The sequence below is a fragment of the Gorilla gorilla genome, chromosome 9 (assembly GCF_029281585.2).
Source record: "Gorilla gorilla gorilla isolate KB3781 chromosome 9, NHGRI_mGorGor1-v2.1_pri, whole genome shotgun sequence".
NCBI classification, from domain to species: domain Eukaryota; kingdom Metazoa; phylum Chordata; class Mammalia; order Primates; family Hominidae; genus Gorilla; species Gorilla gorilla.
The window spans coordinates 67,566,966-67,584,778 of record NC_073233.2 but is presented as its reverse complement, the minus strand read 5'-3'; the positions used below and the strand labels follow the sequence as shown (position 1 = coordinate 67,584,778).

The following is a 17,813-nucleotide window of genomic DNA, read 5'->3' as shown; positions in this document are numbered from 1 at the left end:
CACTCAGTTGACTGAATTCTGGTTTCTTCATTTACTTCTGTCTCTCCTTTATCTTGCCCCCTCTGCTGCATAGGGGACCTAAAATAGTTTAATAATAGCCTGGGGTTCCTTAAAGAAAACTGAGATGAGAAAGTGCCAGACTCCCTTTGGGGGAGAAACCTGTTTTTCTTATGGGACCCCAAGAACGTAAACAGACAAGTTCATCTCAGCTCTTAAACTGTTTGCTTTTGTATTGTGTTACCTGTTTTGTTTTGGTTTTTTTTGACTAAAATAGTTAACTGCAACAGAGCTTACTCTGGTTTTTAAGGAAGAGCGTGGTTTAGACACTAAGATATGTCCTCATTTAAAAAAAATTTTTAAGTGCACCGTAAAAGCATCACATTGTCAAACCTCATAAAATGATCTCTCCAAAAGATTTTAATAAAAGAAAAGGGGGAAAATGTGAAAGAAAAATAAATCTTGGAACCCCCAAATCACTAACCTAAAGGGAAAAGTCAAGCTGGGAACTGCTTAGGGCCAACCTGCCTCCCATTCTATTCAAAGTCACCTCTTTGCTCACTGGGATAAATACATATCTGATTGTCTCCTTTGGAGAGGCTAGTCAGAAACTCAAAAGAATGCAACCATTTGTCTCTTATCTACCTATGACCTGGAAGTCCCCTCCCCATTTTGAGTTGTACAGCCTTTCCAGACCAAACCAATGTTCATCTTACATATGTTGACTGATGTCTCATGTCCCACTAAAGTGTATAAAATCAAACTGTGCTCTAACCACCTTGGGCACATGTCATCGGGACCTCCTGAGGCTGTGTCATGGGCACACATCCTCAACCTTGTTAAAAAAAACTTTCTAAATTAACTGAGACCTGTCTTAGATTTTCAGGGTTCACAGTTTCTTCTAGTAGTTTTGTTACAGGAAAGTGTCTCAATCCAGATCTCAAGAGAGGGTTTTTGGATCTTGTGCAAGAAAGAATTTGGGGGTGAGTCCACAGAGCAAAGTGAAAGTAAGTTTATTAAGAATGTAAATAAAAAAGAAAGAATAGCTACTCCATAGACAGAGCACTCCCAAAAGCAAGAGGAGAAACACATCTGCCTTTGGTATAATGCTCGTTTATATACAAGATAACAAAGCAAAAAAAATCAGGGGGAGATGTGTTCTACTACAAGTGCTTGTGACAAAGGATTGTTAATCTTTGTGTAACTACTGTCTTTTGCAAGAATCTATATTATTAAATTGAAAGTGAAACATTCTTTTTTTTTTTTTTTTGTGGGACGGAGTTTCGCTCTTGTCACCCAGGCTGGAGTACAATGGCACGATCTCAGCTCACTGCAACATCCGCCTCCTAATTCAAGTGATTCTCCTGCCTCAGCCTCCTGAGTAGCTAGGATTACAGGTACCCACCATCACACCCAGCTAATTTTTGTATTTTTTAATAGAGACAGGGTTTCACCATGTTGGCCAGGCTGGTCTCAAACTCCTGTCCTCAGGTGATCCACCGTCCTCGGCCTCCCAAAGTGCTGGGATTACAGGCGTGAGCCACCACATCCATCTGTGAAACTTATCCTTACACTAAGAATGCTTTCGTTATTAAGATATTGGGACATCAAGACATTTCCTGGGTCTGTTAAGTCCTGAGCCTGTTCAGTAAACATCATTTTGTTTTTTTGAGGTGGGGTCTTGCTGGGCACAGGCTGTAGTGCAATTGCGCTATCACAGCTCACTGCAACCTCTGCCTCCCTGGCTCAAACTATCCTCCCACCTCAGCCTCCCAAGTAGCTGGGACTATGGGCATGCACCACCAAGCCTGGCCCTGGTAAACATTATTAACTGTTCCCTTAACCATAAATATCCTGTGACTAGGAATGCCTAATCTCCTGGCAATGCAGCCTAGTAGACCTCAGCGTCATTTTACCCAGCCTTTATTCCAGATGGAGTCACTCTGGTTCAAATGCCTCTTGACAGTTTTACACTTTCAGGTCTTATATTTAAATCTTTAACCTATTTTAAGTTGTATGTGGTATGAGACAAGGGTCCAATTTCAATCTGCATGTGAATACCCGGTTTTCCCAACGTCATTTGTTGAAGAGACTATCATTCCCCCATTATGTTTTCTTGGCACCTTTGTCAAAAATCAATGGACTGCGCCAGGCATCATGGCTCATGCCTGTAGTCCCAGCACTGTGGGAGGCCAAGGTGGGTGGATCACCTGAGGAGTTTGAGACTAGCCTGGCCAACATGGCAAAACCCCTTCTCTACTAAAAATAGAAAAAATTAGCCAGGCGTGGTGGCACACCCCTGTAGTCCCAGTTACTAGAGAGGCTGAGGTGGAAGAATCGCTTGAACCCAGCAGGAGGAAGTGGCAGTGAGCCGAGATCGCACCACTGTACTCCAGCCTGGGCGACAGAGTGAGACTATGTCTCAAGAAAAAAAAAACAAATCAATGAAGTATAAATGTGTGTGTTTATTTCTGGGCTCTCTATCCTATTCATTTGGTCAATGTGTCTATTTCTCTGCCATACCGTGCTGTTTCGATTACAATCAACTTATGTTTTGAAGTCAGGAAGTGTGATGCCTCCAGCTTTGTTCTTTTTGTTCCAGATTGTTCGGGCTATTCAGGGTCTTTTGTGGTTCCAAATGAATTTAAGGGTTGTTTTTCCTATTTCTGTGAAAAATGGCATTGGAATTTTGATAGGGATTGCACTGGATCCATAGATTGCACTTTTTGGCTCTTTTGAAATAAACAATAAGGTAGAAGTTTTGGGGTACCAAAAGACTTAGAGACCAATCAAACCGTGATTTTAGTGCCACTTCATTTTTCACTCAAAACAATATTGCACAATATTCAACTTGAGGACTAAGCTCTGATTTTTTATCTTGCCCAAATTCCTGCCTAAGGGAATCATGCCCTACAAACCATAAATTCTCATCAGATAGGTTTTATTTGACCCTATATATTGTGACTTACTTTTCAACATGACTCTGGCATAACATTATGAGACAAAGAAAAAAAAATTTAACCCCAAAATATATTTCTTTGCCATATCTTGAAATTGCCCTGCAAAGTCTCTTGCGGGAAAAATCCATTTCTATAGGTATGCTCTTTCCCCTTTGTTTTCCTTCCTTCCTTCCCAGATCCAGGAGACAATCAACTAAGAGCCAGGCATATTTTTTTTTTCTCTGTCTTGCCCAGTCTGGAGTCTGGAGTGCAGTGGTGTGATCTCGGCTCACTGCAACCTCCGCCTCCTAGGTTCAAGTGATTCTCCTGCCTCAGCTTCCCGAGTAGCTGGGATTACAGGCACCCGCCACCATGTCCGGCTAATTTTTTGTATTTTTAGTAGAGACGGGGTTTCACCATGTTGGTCAGGCTGGTCTCGAACTCCTGACCTCAGGTAATCTGCCCGCTTCGGCCTCTCAAAGTGCTGGGATTACAGGCATGAACCACTGCGCCCGGCCTCCAGGCACCCTTTAAGTTGATAAAAAAACAATTTACAACAGTCTTTCTCTAAAGTCTGCTATCTAAGAGCTTCCTCTGCATAATAAAACTTGTCTCTACAATCATTTATGTTTAACCTGAACATTCCTTTCTATCCATCCCAGGTCTTTGGACAAACTCAACCAATTGTCAACCAGAAAATGTTTACATTTACCTATAGCCTAGAAGCCCACCTTGACTTGTCCCGCCTTTCTGAACCAAACCAATGTATTTCTTAAATGCATTTGATTGATGTCTCATGCCCCTCTAATATGTATAAAGCCAAGCTGCACTTCTACCACCTTGGGCACATGTTCTCAGGACCCCCTGAGGGCTGTGTCACAGGCCATGGTTGCTCATATTTGGCTCAGAATAAATCTCTTCCAATATCTTACAGAATTTCACTCTTTTCATCAACAATATTGTTCATTCACTGAGATCTCTGGAATCACAGACTGTGCTCAAATTCTGATGGTACTGTTTTCCTGTTGTATGACCCAGAACAAGTTAAATTATTTCACCCTCAGGATGGAATCTGCAAAATAAGTATAATGACTTATCTCATAGATTCGTTGGCAGGACTAACGAATGAGGTACTCAATGACACATTGCAATTGCCCTATACATGTTAAACCATTGCCAAATCTGGTATTCTCCTAATGTCTTTGAGGGGTCCCCTAGAAAAACATCTCAAAGGCTGTGAATCGTAAGGGACCACCTTGCTAAGCAACCGGCAGGCACTGACAGTTGTACTCCGCAGAAAAATAAATAAATAAAACAAAAGACTCCCCGCCCCGCCGCCCTCTTCTTCTGGGGAAAGACTGGAGATTGGAAGGAGAACCCTAGAGAGCCAACGGGGCCCCTGGGCGTGGCTGGGCGGACAGCGCCTTTGACCGGAGGAACTCAACCTCCTCCGGAACTCAACCCCCGTCGCTCGAGTTTCTTTCGCTTCCGTCGGGACTCTGCGGAGTGGACCCGAGTGAACACAACTTCCGGCCCCACTGAGCGGTGTCTTGAGCCGATTACAGCTAGGTAGTAGAGCGCCGCTGCTTACCTGGGTGCAGGAGACAGCTGGAGTCGCTGGGGGAGCTCCGCGCCGCCGGACGCCCGTGACCATGTGGAGGCTGCTGGCTCGCGCTAGTGCGCCGCTCCTGCGGGCGCCCTTGTCAGGTCAGAAGTCCCTTTTGGTTCCTAAAGACTTTACCCCTCTTCCTCCCCCACCCTCCAGTGCTTTTTCTCCCTAACCCAAAAGGCGGCTCTGCATATGCTTGGTGAAGCACTGGTTAGGGACTACGCTATCGCACCGCCGACCTCCACCGTAGGGGTTCGTGCAAGAGGGTCACAGCTGCGTCTGGGAGTCGGCGCCCAGAGATCCTGGCTGGCCTTTTGCGGAGCCTGAGCCTTTGAGTCCATTTAGTGGAAACCGCATCCCACACCTCAAGACTCCTCCGGCGGAAGTACTTTTGGGCGGGCGCGGTGGCTCACGCCTTTAATAGCAGCACTTTGGGAGGCCGAGGCGGGCGAATCACTTGAGGTCAGTAGTTTGAAACCAGCCTGGCCAACATGGTGAAACCCGGTCTCTACTGAAAATACAAAAAAAAATTAGCTGGGCGTGGTGGTGGGCGCCTGTAATCCCAGCTAGTCCGGAGGCTGAGGCAGGAGAATCTCTTGAACCCGGGAGGCGGAGGTTGCAGTGAGCCGAGATCGCGCCGCTGCACTGGAGCCTGGGCGACAGAGCAAGACTCCGTCTCAAAAAAATAAAATAAATAAAAATAAGTAGTACCTTTGGCCCAGGTTGTATCGGGGTCCCGGCCTTGTTACCTTCGTCGTTTAACTTGATTTGTCTTTGTAGATTCCTGGGCACCCCTCCCCGCCAGTGCTGGCGTAAAGACACTGCTCCCAGTACCAAGTTTTGAAGGTGAGAGCTTGTCTTTCTCCTGTTCGTAAATCTTTCTCTGATGGAAACCAGGAGCGGGTGGGAGATGACATAGGAATGTTCTCGTGTTTCCCATCCCCGTTCACTCTTTCAATAAATATGTTTTTAGAGCTTACAGTTTTGCCAACTAATATTCTGAGCAGTAGAAATAAATCAAAGACAAAGGAAACCAAAAAAGTTCCCTGCTCTTACGGAGCAGCGTCTAATGAGATAGCTCCCCTAACACCTCCCACTGGTGTGTGTCCCATGGTCCACTCAGCCAGTAGTCATTGGCCTGAAATCTGGATTTTTGAGCGGGCATGGTGGCTCACGCCTGTAATCACAGCACTTTAGGAGGCGGAGGCGGGTGGATCACTTGAGGCCAGGAGTTGGAGACCAGCCTGCCAACCTGGTGAAACCCCATCTCTACTAAAAATACAAAATATTAGCTGGGCGTGGTAGTTTACACCTGTAATCCCAGCTACTCAGGAGGCCACTGCACTCCAGCCTGGGCAACAGAGTGAGACTCTGTCTCAAAAGAAAAAAATAAACCTGGACTTTTGATGTTCTTTCCAAATAAGTTTACATATATGCAGTCATCTAACGATATGTGAAAAAGCTTTAATTTGTTAAATTTAAGCCACAATATCGTAAAACTAGTTTACTTTTTAAAAAAGAAATACACTGGAACCCTCAGAAAAATGAATAGGGTCTGTACATCTGAGGGTCTTCTGTACAGAATTGTTAAACCACGTTTTGAAAGTACATTTTGACTTGTAGGTGAAAGAAAGCATTACTAAGATTCTCTGTAGCTACATATAGAAGTTGAGGGGCAGCTTCTGAAACTCTGATAGTAATAATTTGGTATTTCCTCAAACTCTTCTATTTTGTATTTGTCTCCATTATAAAGCCATACTTGGTTCATTTAAGAAATTTTTAAAAATGATTTGTATGTTAACTTTTTTCCCCAAATCGTCAAGGATGATAAAGAAGATGTCACATGTCTGGCCTGAAGTTTTGCCTACCCACCCAAACCTGGCACACTGACCTGTGCAGGTCTCAGCATGAAAAGTCCCTGCATATATGACAAAAAGAGCATTGATCAAAGGATTCCTAGGTTGTAAGTTTCTCAACAAGAATGTGGCAGAGCTGGAGAACTTAGATATTTTTATGTACAATATAGTATTCTTCCACTACCCCCATTAACATCCAGAGAGGCAGGGAAATATATGTATATATTTTTGTGACATGGTATGTAGCTTTGCTGTTGAACTGGATGGCATAGACCAGATTATAAAGTGTTTTTAGCCCTCGGGTTCCTCTTCTATAAAATGGAGATTAAAAATACTACCTGCCTAATATCCTGTTTGTTGATCTGGGTAATAGTGATGTGTGTTCATGTGTTCACTTTCTGGTAATTCACTGAGCTATGTATTTTTAATTTGGCCCTTTGATATAGCTGTGTTAAACTTTGACAAGTTTAAAATTTTTAAAAAGGGAGCCCTGAAAGAATACCAAGGCTATAAAGTTATTTTAAAGATTAAGTGAACTAGTGATTTCCAAACAATCCCTGTTACAGTGTTAAGCACAGAGTTGGTGATTAATAAGTGCATTTGGATTCAAAGGATAAAACTTTGCTATCTTTAAAGTTTTAGAAACATTTGCATTAGCGACTGTCACAGCCAGAAGATTCCAGTGTCACTAAAAGCATCTGCAAAAATGTAATATACCTTTACAGTTACTGTTCAGTGGTAACTTTAAGACTTTCAGGCTGGATATGGTGGCTCGCACTTGTAATCCCAACACTTTGGGAGGTAAAGGCAGGAAAATCACTTGAGGCCAGGAGTTTGAAACCAACCTGGGCAACATAGTGAGACCCTGTCTCTACCAAAAAATGAAGAAGAAAGAAATTAAGACTTTCACCTGTTATAAATCTTTCTAGGAAAACAGATCTTTTGAGATGTATAGTTTTACTTTATCCTGGTTGTCTGTGCTTCTTTTAGATGTTTCCATTCCTGAAAAACCCAAGCTTAGATTTATTGAAAGGGCACCACTTGTGCCAAAAGTAAGAAGAGAACCTAAAAATTTAAGTGACATACGGGGACCTTCCACTGAAGCTACGGAGTTTACAGAAGGCAATTTTGCAATCTTGGTGAGTGAATTCAGCATCGAGCAGCAATGGGATGGAAGCTAGGGAATAACAAAATCTCATACTCCTTGAGATAATTTAGTCTCTTCCTCCACAGTTTTTATTAGAACTGCTACCAGTTGCTCTTTAAACTGGTATGTACAGAGGCTACTGGGTACCCAGTAAACATTTGGGTTATACATCTTTTTTTTTTTTTAATGTAGAGTGAAAATAACGTAAAAGCAGAAGGAAGGGGCTAGCTAATGTGCCCCATAATCAGATCATGAGATCTTTTCAAGCCCTGGTAAAAATAAAACCATCCACAATATAGGATGTGGAAGACAGCTGTTTCCTTACTTGTTGAGTAGCTTCCATGAAGACTTGATGTCAGCAGCCACACAAATGGGTGTGCACTAGGATTTGTTTTCCACCAGGCAGCCAGAGTGATATTCCAAAGTCCTCTTCCTGCAGCCTACATAATCACCCCCACTGACCTCTCAGAACCTCCTGCCCACTCTCCCCATTCCTCACCCTACTCCAGCCACATTGGCTTCTGTTCAACTTGCCAAGCCCTCTGCTGTGCCAGGGCCTCCACATAAGCCTTTCTTATGCCTGGCACACTCCTCTCTTTTCCCTTGGCTAGTTCTTTTTATTCTGGTCTTAGCTTTAGATGTCACCTCTTCAAAGAAGCCTTCCTGGCTCTCCACTGAAATGGGTCCCCCTTCACTCTATTACTGTGTACCCTAAGCTTTTCCTCCATGGGACTTATTAGACCTTAGATTTTTATTTTCAGTTGTATCACTGAAGCCACAGTTACTAGAAGAGACAAAATAATGAGCCCATAGATGATGTCGAAGTCCGCATGTGTTTCTAATTCTCCCATTCACTTTTAGGCATTGGGTGGTGGCTACCTGCATTGGGGCCACTTTGAAATGATGCGCCTGACAATCAACCGCTCTATGGACCCCAAGAACATGTTTGCCATATGGCGGGTACCAGCCCCTTTCAAGCCCATCACTCGCAAAAGTGTTGGGCATCGCATGGGGGGAGGCAAAGGTGCCATTGACCACTACGTGACACCTGTGAAGGCTGGCCGCCTTATTGTAGAGATGGGTGGGCGTTGTGAATTTGAAGAAGTGCAAGGTTTCCTTGACCAGGTTGCCCACAAGTTGCCCTTCGCAGCAAAGGCTGTGAGCCGCAGGACTCTAGAGAAGATGCGAAAAGATCAAGAGGAAAGAGAACGTAACAACCAGAACCCCTGGACATTTGAGCGAATAGCCACTGCCAACATGCTGGGCATACGGAAAGTACTGAGCCCATATGACTTGACCCACAAGGGGAAATACTGGGGCAAGTTCTACATGCCCAAACGTGTGTAGTGAGTGTAGGAGATAACTGTATATAGGCTATTGAAAGAAGGATTCTGCATTTCTATTCCCCTCAGCCTACCCACTAAAGTCTTTGGGTAGCTCTTAAGCCATAACTAAGGAGCAGCATTTGAGTAGATTTCTGAAAAACAATGTTATTTGTTAATTTAAAAAGAAAACTGTATTTTTATTAAATAAAATTTAAACATCACTTCAGGATATAACTTCTCATTGGTCATTCTTAATCCCTTAAAAGATTAAGAAATAGGCCTCAATGACTAAAGAGTTCTTGGTCCTCCTGGGGTGTAAGATGAACATGAAAGCTGAAACAAATGTTTGCATTCCCCCATCTATGATGCGAGTCTCACTTAAATGTTTATACTGCCTTTTATACGTACACACTTCAGGAGCCGGTGTCTGTGATATTTTACTAGGTTAAAAACACATTTTTAGAGTAAGAAAAAAACAACAGTACATAGGTCAATTGATTCAATATTTATTGATGCCCAGCTACCCATCTTCTCACAATCTTGGAAGGGGGATGTTGGACAATATGCAAGGAACATACCCTTTGCCTTTTAGCAAAACGAACCGATGACAAAAGTTAGAACTGCATGGCCTTTTCTGGGTCTGAAATTCTCCAAGAGGGAGAGTGTTTGGCTCTATGTTTGTGCCCCTGCAGAATCTAGTACAGTGCTATGTGCCATGCACCACTTAAATTCTTACTGCTAGTGAATGAGGGCCCCCGGGACTCAGATCCTCACAGCTCCAGCTCCGTTTGCCCAGATTAATGTTTTCCAGACCTAACCAGCTGCAGTCTTCTATCCCCTATTAAAACTAAAGGAAGCACAAATTAATAGAAATCTCAAACCATTGGCTTTTGAAGGTGGGTAGAAAACAGCACTGACCAAAATATTTTTTAATCCCACTTTCTTAAAAAATAAGGTATCAAACAAATAATTTACTTTCAAAAGTACAAACTTAGCAGTTGTGTGCTCCTCACAGTTGTATACTGTGATTTTTTCATCAATTTTAGTTACATAATCACTAAATAATCTGCACTAGAACTCACATTCACATAGCTGGTTTTAAAGCTGAACACAACTGAACCTTGAATGGAATTGGGGACAATATTAAGTATTAAGAACAGTTTCTTTCTTTTTTTTTTTTTTTTTGAGATGGAATTTAGCTCTTGTTGCCCAGGCTGGAGTGCAGTGGCGCGATCTCGGCTCACTGCAACTTCCGCCTCTTGCATTCAAGCAATTCTCCTGCCTCAGCCTCCCAAGTAGCTGGGAATACAGGTGCAAGCCACCATGCCTGGCTAATTTTTGTATTTTTTGTAGAGAGGGGGTTTCACTATGTTGGTCAGTCTGGTGATCCACCTGCCTTGGCCTCCCAAAGTGCTGTGATTACAGGCATGAGCCACCGTGCCCGGCCTATAACAGTTTCTTACACATATGTTACTGGCCAGCAGTTTCAGCTAGCAACACAAATCAGGTGAGAGGTGAAGTGAGTGATAACCTCATTTCACCTTTCTCACTTGACACCTTTATATGTTCTTTGTTATGGTTCACAGAGTGTTCTACTGATGTGTGAGTTCAGTCATGCTATAAACCTATTTCTTTTATTTTGTGGGCCTGTATTTCGTTATTGAACCACAGTCCTGGGGCCAGCCATCTTCTCCACAGATTAAGAGGCTGTTGCTAGAACTCCACCATCACCACCCATAGAAAAAGCACTTTAAAGTTTCATGTTGTGGTAATGGGGTTTGAAAGGTTGGTAGCATTTTTGCGTAAGCAGATCAGCCCATTCCCAAGCGATTTTACATAGCCTCTGATAGTAACAAACCACGTTCTCATTGGTACCTTAAAGAGTTTAGGAGTCAAACCCAAGGCTTTGTCCGTGACTGAAATAAGAGCTTAATTATAAGTAATTAAGTCAGCAGATATTTGAGTACCTGTAAGCAAGCAGGCGCTGTGCTAAAAAGTGGGGACACAGCAGTGAGCAAGACAGGCATGTGCTTATCCTTAGAAAAACTTCACTTTTAAGACTACTACTGGAGCCTGAAAGAGGAAACAGATGTAGGGTGGTCAAAGGTGAGACCTAGAGGAGCCTGAAGAGCAGAAGTGCCCTGACTTGACCAACTCACAGCAGTTCAAGTAAGATCCTGTTGAGTTAGGTGTGCTATGATATCTGCCCCTTCACAGCCATACTGCACGTGCAGGCTGTAAGTGTCACTTCCTAAAGAGGCACCCACTCTGCTTGCTTCTCTACCCTGCAGTCCTCCTTTAAACCATCTGCCTAATCAGCTATGTATCTGTACTCCCTGTCCCTGTCCTCCACCCAATTCTGTATACGTTTGTTCTTTGCATAATTCTTAATAAGTAGTTGATTGGTGCCCTGTTTCTTAAGAAGTTTCATAATGGAAAGAGGAGAAGCTGATGAGGAGTCTGCGTGGAGAAGTGATGGTACCACAGAAGTGGAAGGAGGATTAGAAATGCCAGTCGATCAATCTGTGACGGCTGTGGGAGATAATAGAAAAATGGAGGAAAAAAATCATAGATTATATAGCATGGTGTTCGTGGCTGGGATCACCAAATCCCTCTTACCCGGGGTAAGGGACTACACACAAGGCTGTGTTAACTTTCATTAACCTTGAAAGGGAAGAAATTTAATTTGAATTTACTGTGTGGCCGGCCCTCTTCCAAAAAGTTCAAGATGCACCTAATGCAAGAACTAATTCTTGTTCTTTTTGTCACTTCCAGATACCAAGGCTCAAACTGTTTAGCAGGAATCAATATCCTTCACCTGTACAAAGCATTCTGCCACACCAGGTTATAGGACAGATTGCCACCTTCTGTCTCCCCCCTCCTCCCACAGACTACCTACTAACAGTTCATTCTTCACTCACTTTTCTGTCTCTGAAACATCCCTTTCTTTAGTTTTCTCTAACCGTTATTAGCACCTAATCCCACCCAGATTAAGGCACCTAGAGTGCCCCCAAGACGCAAAGGTTTCAAGTCAGTGAAAGAAGGTCTGACCCTCCCCACAGATGGCTCACCTTTTTCAGGCAAATATGCTCCCAATGGTGGAAGCTAAGATGATCGCAAGGATAATACAGCAGATCATGATCATGATCTTCTTCTGCTCATCCAGACAAGGAAAGAAAGAATACATGAGAAACATCATCGCAAAAAGTATTCTGCAGGGAGATAAGTGCATGTGGACATGGAAGAGGGTGTGAAGGAAGAGAGCAACAGAAGGAAAAAGGAGATGGATCTGGCTTCTAGGACCCAGAATGCCAACAGAAATGTTATTTTTGGTGAGACATTCAAGTTAGATTAAAAGGATTCCCAGAGGATGTTTGGTATGGTCATTCCACCTTCTAGATAACATCGTGACAGATCTCCCCCATTTCCTCCTAAAGCCAGATACTCCCAAGGACTGAACCAAATTATTTTGGGGGGAACACCTCAAATCTGAAACACAAACATAGTTACACTGCATTCTGTGGGAGTTAAACCATGTTCAAAAATTGCACTTTTGAACCATCTGATCCAGCACATGGCTTAAAAAGATGTGAACTGCATTCTAAAACCTGAATAAAAATCACCACATGGTGGCACCAGATCATTGTGTTTCTGCATGGAGACAGAGCCAGAACCGTTTCACAATCAATACAAAGTCATTTTTATTTTTAAATTAGCAATAAAATAATCAAGTTTACATCTAAAAAATACAAACAACAACAAAAACCTTCACATGTTGTATTCCAAACTGTAAGCCCCAGGCCTCAATGTCAGAGGAGAGCAAAGGCCTTTAGTGATTTTGTCTCTTGTTGCTGGAGCCCATCCACTGTCTGACATCATAGCCATGGGCAAGAGGATATTGCCTTGGCTCTGTCTGAGTGCTGGATTGTGACCGGCCATAAGTAGCCTTTGCAAAGGAAGCTAATGGACAGTGCCTGAATTAAGGGTGCTTAACCTATCCTAGAAAGCGTTAAAGTCAAAGCGGAAAATATACATGGTACCCAAAATCAAGGAGACTGCCAGAGACCAGCAGGGGATCTAAGGGATTTACCACTGGGTTAGCACAGACACTACACTTGAAGATTTCCTGGCGGCTGCTGCTGCTGCTTCCACGGTAAGAATTGAGTGAGACAAAGAACCTGCCAAGCTCATTAACCCAGTAGCAGGAAGAGCTACTGTGTAGCCTCTGGTGTTCCCCAACTGACTCAGCCCTGCAGATGGGACATCCTGTAGGTCATATGAATATCAAGTTACTGAGGGATGTTCTCAGGACAAGCCTAGCATAGGCACCAGGTGGGGAAGGGTGTCAAAAAATTATACCTTCTGTCTGCTAAGCAGAAAAACTTAATTGGGATCAATTTAGCTCACTCCAGAGTTCTCATTTTATTCTCCCAGTATTCATCCAGAAAACAAGTTTCTTGATGATATGGGAAGATCACATTTCCACAGTGATTCATTTGCAGGTAAACAAATGTCCTTTACCCAATTTTTATCCTAGCTCAAAGTTGGCTTTTTTTTTTTTTTGAGGTCATAATAGCTTCCATTTTTATTTCCTACTTCCTGAGACACACACACTTATGTGTACATACATTTCATACACAATTAGAATACATCTGGAACACATGAGTGATTACACCAGTGTCATGAAATATTTCCAGAGCTTAGGATTCTAGCACCTTGTCCCTTGCCCAATTTAAAATCCCTGATTATTTTTGGCCCCAAGACAATAGTCTCACAAAACATCACTTTCTAACAATGAGCAGCCAGTTTCTAAGACTCAGACATGGAAACATATTCCATACCGTCAGCCTTTTGCAAAGCATAACCTCAGATGACTGTATCATCCTGGTCCCTCCTTGAGTAAATATGAGAGACTACAACACAGAGAAAAATCAAAGTTGCCCCCCAAGCTGAACAACTAAGAGCTTAATTTAAGGCTGAATTTCAAACAAGTCAGCTCTTTAGACCAAAATGACATCTGCCAGTCCCTCATGTTTTCAGGACATACGGACAACAAACAGGATTGGCATCCTGCCAGGTAGAAGACTCAGATCCAAGCCTTCTTGTTGCCAAACTTAGAAGAATCCTTCTGCTTTGTTAAAGATACTCCCCTAAAAAAAATACATTGCAGTTTCTGGGAGAATACTCCATGAGGTAGAAAAATACAGCACCTTGGGAGGGTCTCACAAGAGCTCTCCCAGGTGCAAGGCATAATCTGACACACAACAGGGAGGAAGAAAGCTGGGTGGGTTCACACAGTCCAGGAGAAAAGGTACTTGAGAGCTGGTGGGGCAGGAGGAGGCTCTGGGGAGAACTCAGGGTCGCATCAGGTAGATCACATTCCCCCAGGGCTAGATTGTTAGCTGAGTCAGGTCCAAGGGTGGTCGCAAGGAAACAAAGGAATGGGTCGCACTCGCTCTCAGGAAGGCCATTCAGACTTCATTCTCATCTGAAGACAAGGGTGGCCACACCAGTCTGGAGTGAAATCAGTTTCTAGGAGGCAGGGAAAGGAGGAGCTGATCAGTACACAGGAAGAAGGCAAAGGGCAACAGAAGGAGTCAGCCACAAACCTGGAAGGTGGGGAGGAAAGACCAGAAATCACTATGAAATAGACAAACCCAGGACAGAACCTGGAGTTAAATATCCCACTGTACAAAGAACAAAAAGCCCTACTGTGAGAGGGGAAAAAAATAGAAAAGCCTCTAGGCCTTTTATAAGCCTTCTCACAGGCTGTCCACACCCATGGAAGGACGTGGTGGGAAGGGACAATCCCTAGTGAAAACACCTGCTCTGCAGGTCCCACAGCAGCACCGCTCCTGAAGACAGGCTGCAGGAGCTGTTTTCTGGTTCTCGATCTTCATGAACTCCCTGCTGCCTTTCTTTTAGAAAACAGAAGGACACAATGAAAAGCCTATGGAAAAAGTTCAGGGGTCATATTATGGCTGCTCCACCTTATGAGCTACGTAGTCTTGGGCAAGTTCCTTAACTTCATTGCTCTTTCCCCGTCTGTAAAATGAGGATACTATGATCTTAGCGCAAGCAGCTGGCACATTACTAGGAAATATAAACACACTGTCTGCCCTCCTGTTCAGAGACCTCTCTCCCTTGGGTGACATGGAGGAAGAGGAGAGTCCAGACCTAGGCAACAATCAGTCTTGACTTTGTTAGGGAACATGGAATACACTACAAAAAAAGCAGCTTAACAACTGCTCAGCAATTTAGCGGTTAAAGATAGGGTTAGTCAACCAAAAACAACATATTAATTAGTCTGCTCCTCTTTGAGGAGTTACGTCCTGAAAAATGATTCATATACCTTCTGAAGTCCTGGAATTAGGAATAGAAAGGGGCAACACAAATTTGCATATCATCTTTCATCCAAGGATATGGAAAAATAACAACTCTTATATCTTTTTAAAATTTCAACATCTATTTCAATCAGATTGTTCAAAGCCAAACCAAAATTTAAAGTTCACATACAAAAAAGTCAAGGGCTAGACTCCAAGTGCCAGAAAAAAGAGGGGGAAAAAAAAAGCAACCAACCACCTGTCTATGAGAGGTTGTTCATCTCACTGTTGCTTATCTTTCAAGATGAAGTTGAATGCTCAATGCTATAATAAGCTGACTTTTAGATCCTCTGGTCACATGGAATGAGGAGGAATAAGAAGAGACACACTGAAACAAATATAAAAGGAAGGCACAGCTCTGGGTACTGGCATGGTATTATGTGCCAAGTCTTAAAAATGTTTGTACCTGTTATTTCAGTAATCCAACTTATATGAGTTGGTAATAAAGAGAAAATTTAAATGAGGAAAATATTAAATAAGGTTAGTCACACTGTTAGCTACAGCAAAATAACATAAACCTCCAACATTGTGAAAATGTTAAATATTTGAGAGTATGGCCACAATCTCATATTGAAAATTAGATTTACAAAGAGATTTTAATGCTGTGGAATGATGCTTATAATTTTCTAACTGGGTACAAAACTATGGATAATATAGTCTGAACTATGTAAAACTATGTCTGGGTATGTGAACGTGCCACAAGGTTATCAGCAATAATATTAAAAGTTCATTAGTTTTATGTTTTCTGTATTTTATAGGTTTTTTTTTAACAATGCATGCTATATTTTATTCAGAAAAATATTTTAAAAGTCACTGGCTGGGCGCAGTGGCTCATGCCTGTAATCCCAGCACTTTGGGAGGCCAAGGCAGGTGGATCGCTTGAGTCCAGGAGTTCAAGACCAGCCTGGGTGACATGGCAAAACCCCATCTCTACAAAAAATATAAAAGTTATCTTGGCGTGTTGGTGTACACCTATAGTCCCAGCTACTCAGAAGGCTGAGGCGGAAGGATCACTTGAGCCTGGGAGGCAGAGGTTGCAGTGAGCTAAGATCGCACCACTGCGCTCCAGCCTGGGCGACAGAGCAACACACAATCTCAACAACAACAAAAAATTGTTTGTTTTAAAGTCACAAAAGTCTTAATAGTCCCAATAACCAGATTGATATACTCACTACTATTAAACGTGATTCAGGCCGGGTGCAGTGGCTCATGCCTGTAATCCTAGCACTTTGGGAGGCCGAGGCGGGTGGATCACCTGAGGTCAGGAGTTTGAGACCAGCATGGCCAACATGGTGAAACCTCGTCTCTACTAAAATTACAAAAATTAGCCGGGCGTAGTTGCAGGCACCTATAATCCCAGCTTCTCGGGAGGCTGAGGCAGGAGAATCACTTGAACCCAGGAGGCGGAGGTTGCAGTGAGCTGAGATCGCGCCACTGCACTCCAGCCTGGGGGACAAGAACGAGACTTCGTCTCAAAAAACAAACAAAAAACAACAACAACAACAAAAACGTGATTCAGGCCGGGTGCAGTGGCTCACGCCTGTAATCCCAGCTTAGGCGGGCAAATCACCTGAGGTCAGGAGTTCAAGGCATTCTGGCCAACATGGCAAAACCCCATCTCTACTAATAATACAAAAATTAGCTAGGCGCTGTGGCATGTGCCTGTAATCCCAGCTACTCAGGAGGCTGAGGCAGGAGAATTGCTTGAATCCAGGAGGCGGAGGTTGCAGTGAGCCGAGATCATGCCACTGCACTCCAGGCTGGGAGATAGAGCAAGACTCCGTCTCAAAAAAAAACACAAAAAAACAGTGATTCAGTGGTAAGTCTATCACTTTTAACAAATTTTCAAGAAAATGAATAGTCTAAATTTTAGCATCACTATCCTCTAAGGTTCTCCAGGCTTTATAGTTAATGATAAGTGGCTACCTTCTTTTACAAAGAGAAGCTAGGTCCACTATTAGCTGTGTGAACTTGGCCCTGTTATTCAACATTCTCTTTGACTGAGTTTCTTTGTCTGTAAAATGTGCATAACACTGTATGTGTCTCAAAGGATGTTGTAAGGATTCAATGATATGTGTATAAGGTGTTTAGTACATTGTCTGGTACAACACAACACTCAAAAGTGTGTTAACTATCATCATTTAAGACCCAACCAGTCAGCAACAGAGAAAACTCTGCAGATCCAAATCCCAATTCAGAGTTTCATTTACATTGAAAAGGATACAGAAAGTAAAGCCCAACATCCATGAAAAACAGTAAGAATTCAGAAGACAGACTCCAGATCCAAGACAGAGGTGTACCCAACTTAGAAGCATGCTTCCTGAGTAAGGGGAGTCACCTGGGGTGCTCAGGTATGCTGGAAGAAGTGGTAATATGACAAGACAGAGACTGGGGACAGAATCTACAGGATAAGAACAAATGGAGAGCTCATCCACGTACTGCAGCCAGAAACCAATAGAACTATAAGGAGATAAAGAATCCACAGGCTACTGAAAGTTTTAGAAAGCTCAGTGTGTCCAAGGACAATCATAGGGGGAAAGAAGAGGAATTTGAAATC

At 43.0% G+C, this 17,813-nt stretch overlaps 2 protein-coding genes across 9 annotated transcripts in view; one reads left to right on the top strand and one right to left on the bottom strand.

Moving 5' to 3' along the window:
• Positions 1 to 4,357: 4,357 nt before the first annotated feature.
• On the top strand, positions 4,358 to 9,107 carry MRPL16 (mitochondrial ribosomal protein L16). Its single transcript, XM_004051278.5, has 4 exons — positions 4,358 to 4,643; positions 5,326 to 5,391; positions 7,392 to 7,540; positions 8,410 to 9,107. The coding sequence occupies exons 1-4, from the start codon at positions 4,589 to 4,591 to the stop codon at positions 8,893 to 8,895; spliced, it is 756 nt and encodes a 251-aa protein (XP_004051326.4). The 5' UTR covers positions 4,358 to 4,588; the 3' UTR covers positions 8,896 to 9,107.
• Positions 9,108 to 12,549: 3,442 nt separating this feature from the next.
• Positions 12,550 to 17,813, bottom strand: part of STX3 (syntaxin 3) — a 47,802-nt gene continuing 42,538 nt past the window's right edge. For 4 of the 8 annotated variants that reach the window (XM_031015899.3, XM_055356209.2, XM_063693181.1 and 1 more), the window contains one exon: positions 12,550 to 14,405. In XM_031015899.3, coding sequence (XP_030871759.1) covers positions 14,358 to 14,405 — 48 coding nt within the window. In that variant the 3' untranslated portion in view covers positions 12,550 to 14,357. Of the gene's footprint in view, positions 14,483 to 17,813 lie in introns of all 8 variants that reach the window. The other 4 variants (XM_055356207.2, XM_031015895.3, XM_055356206.2 and 1 more) reach the window with 1 other exon arrangement.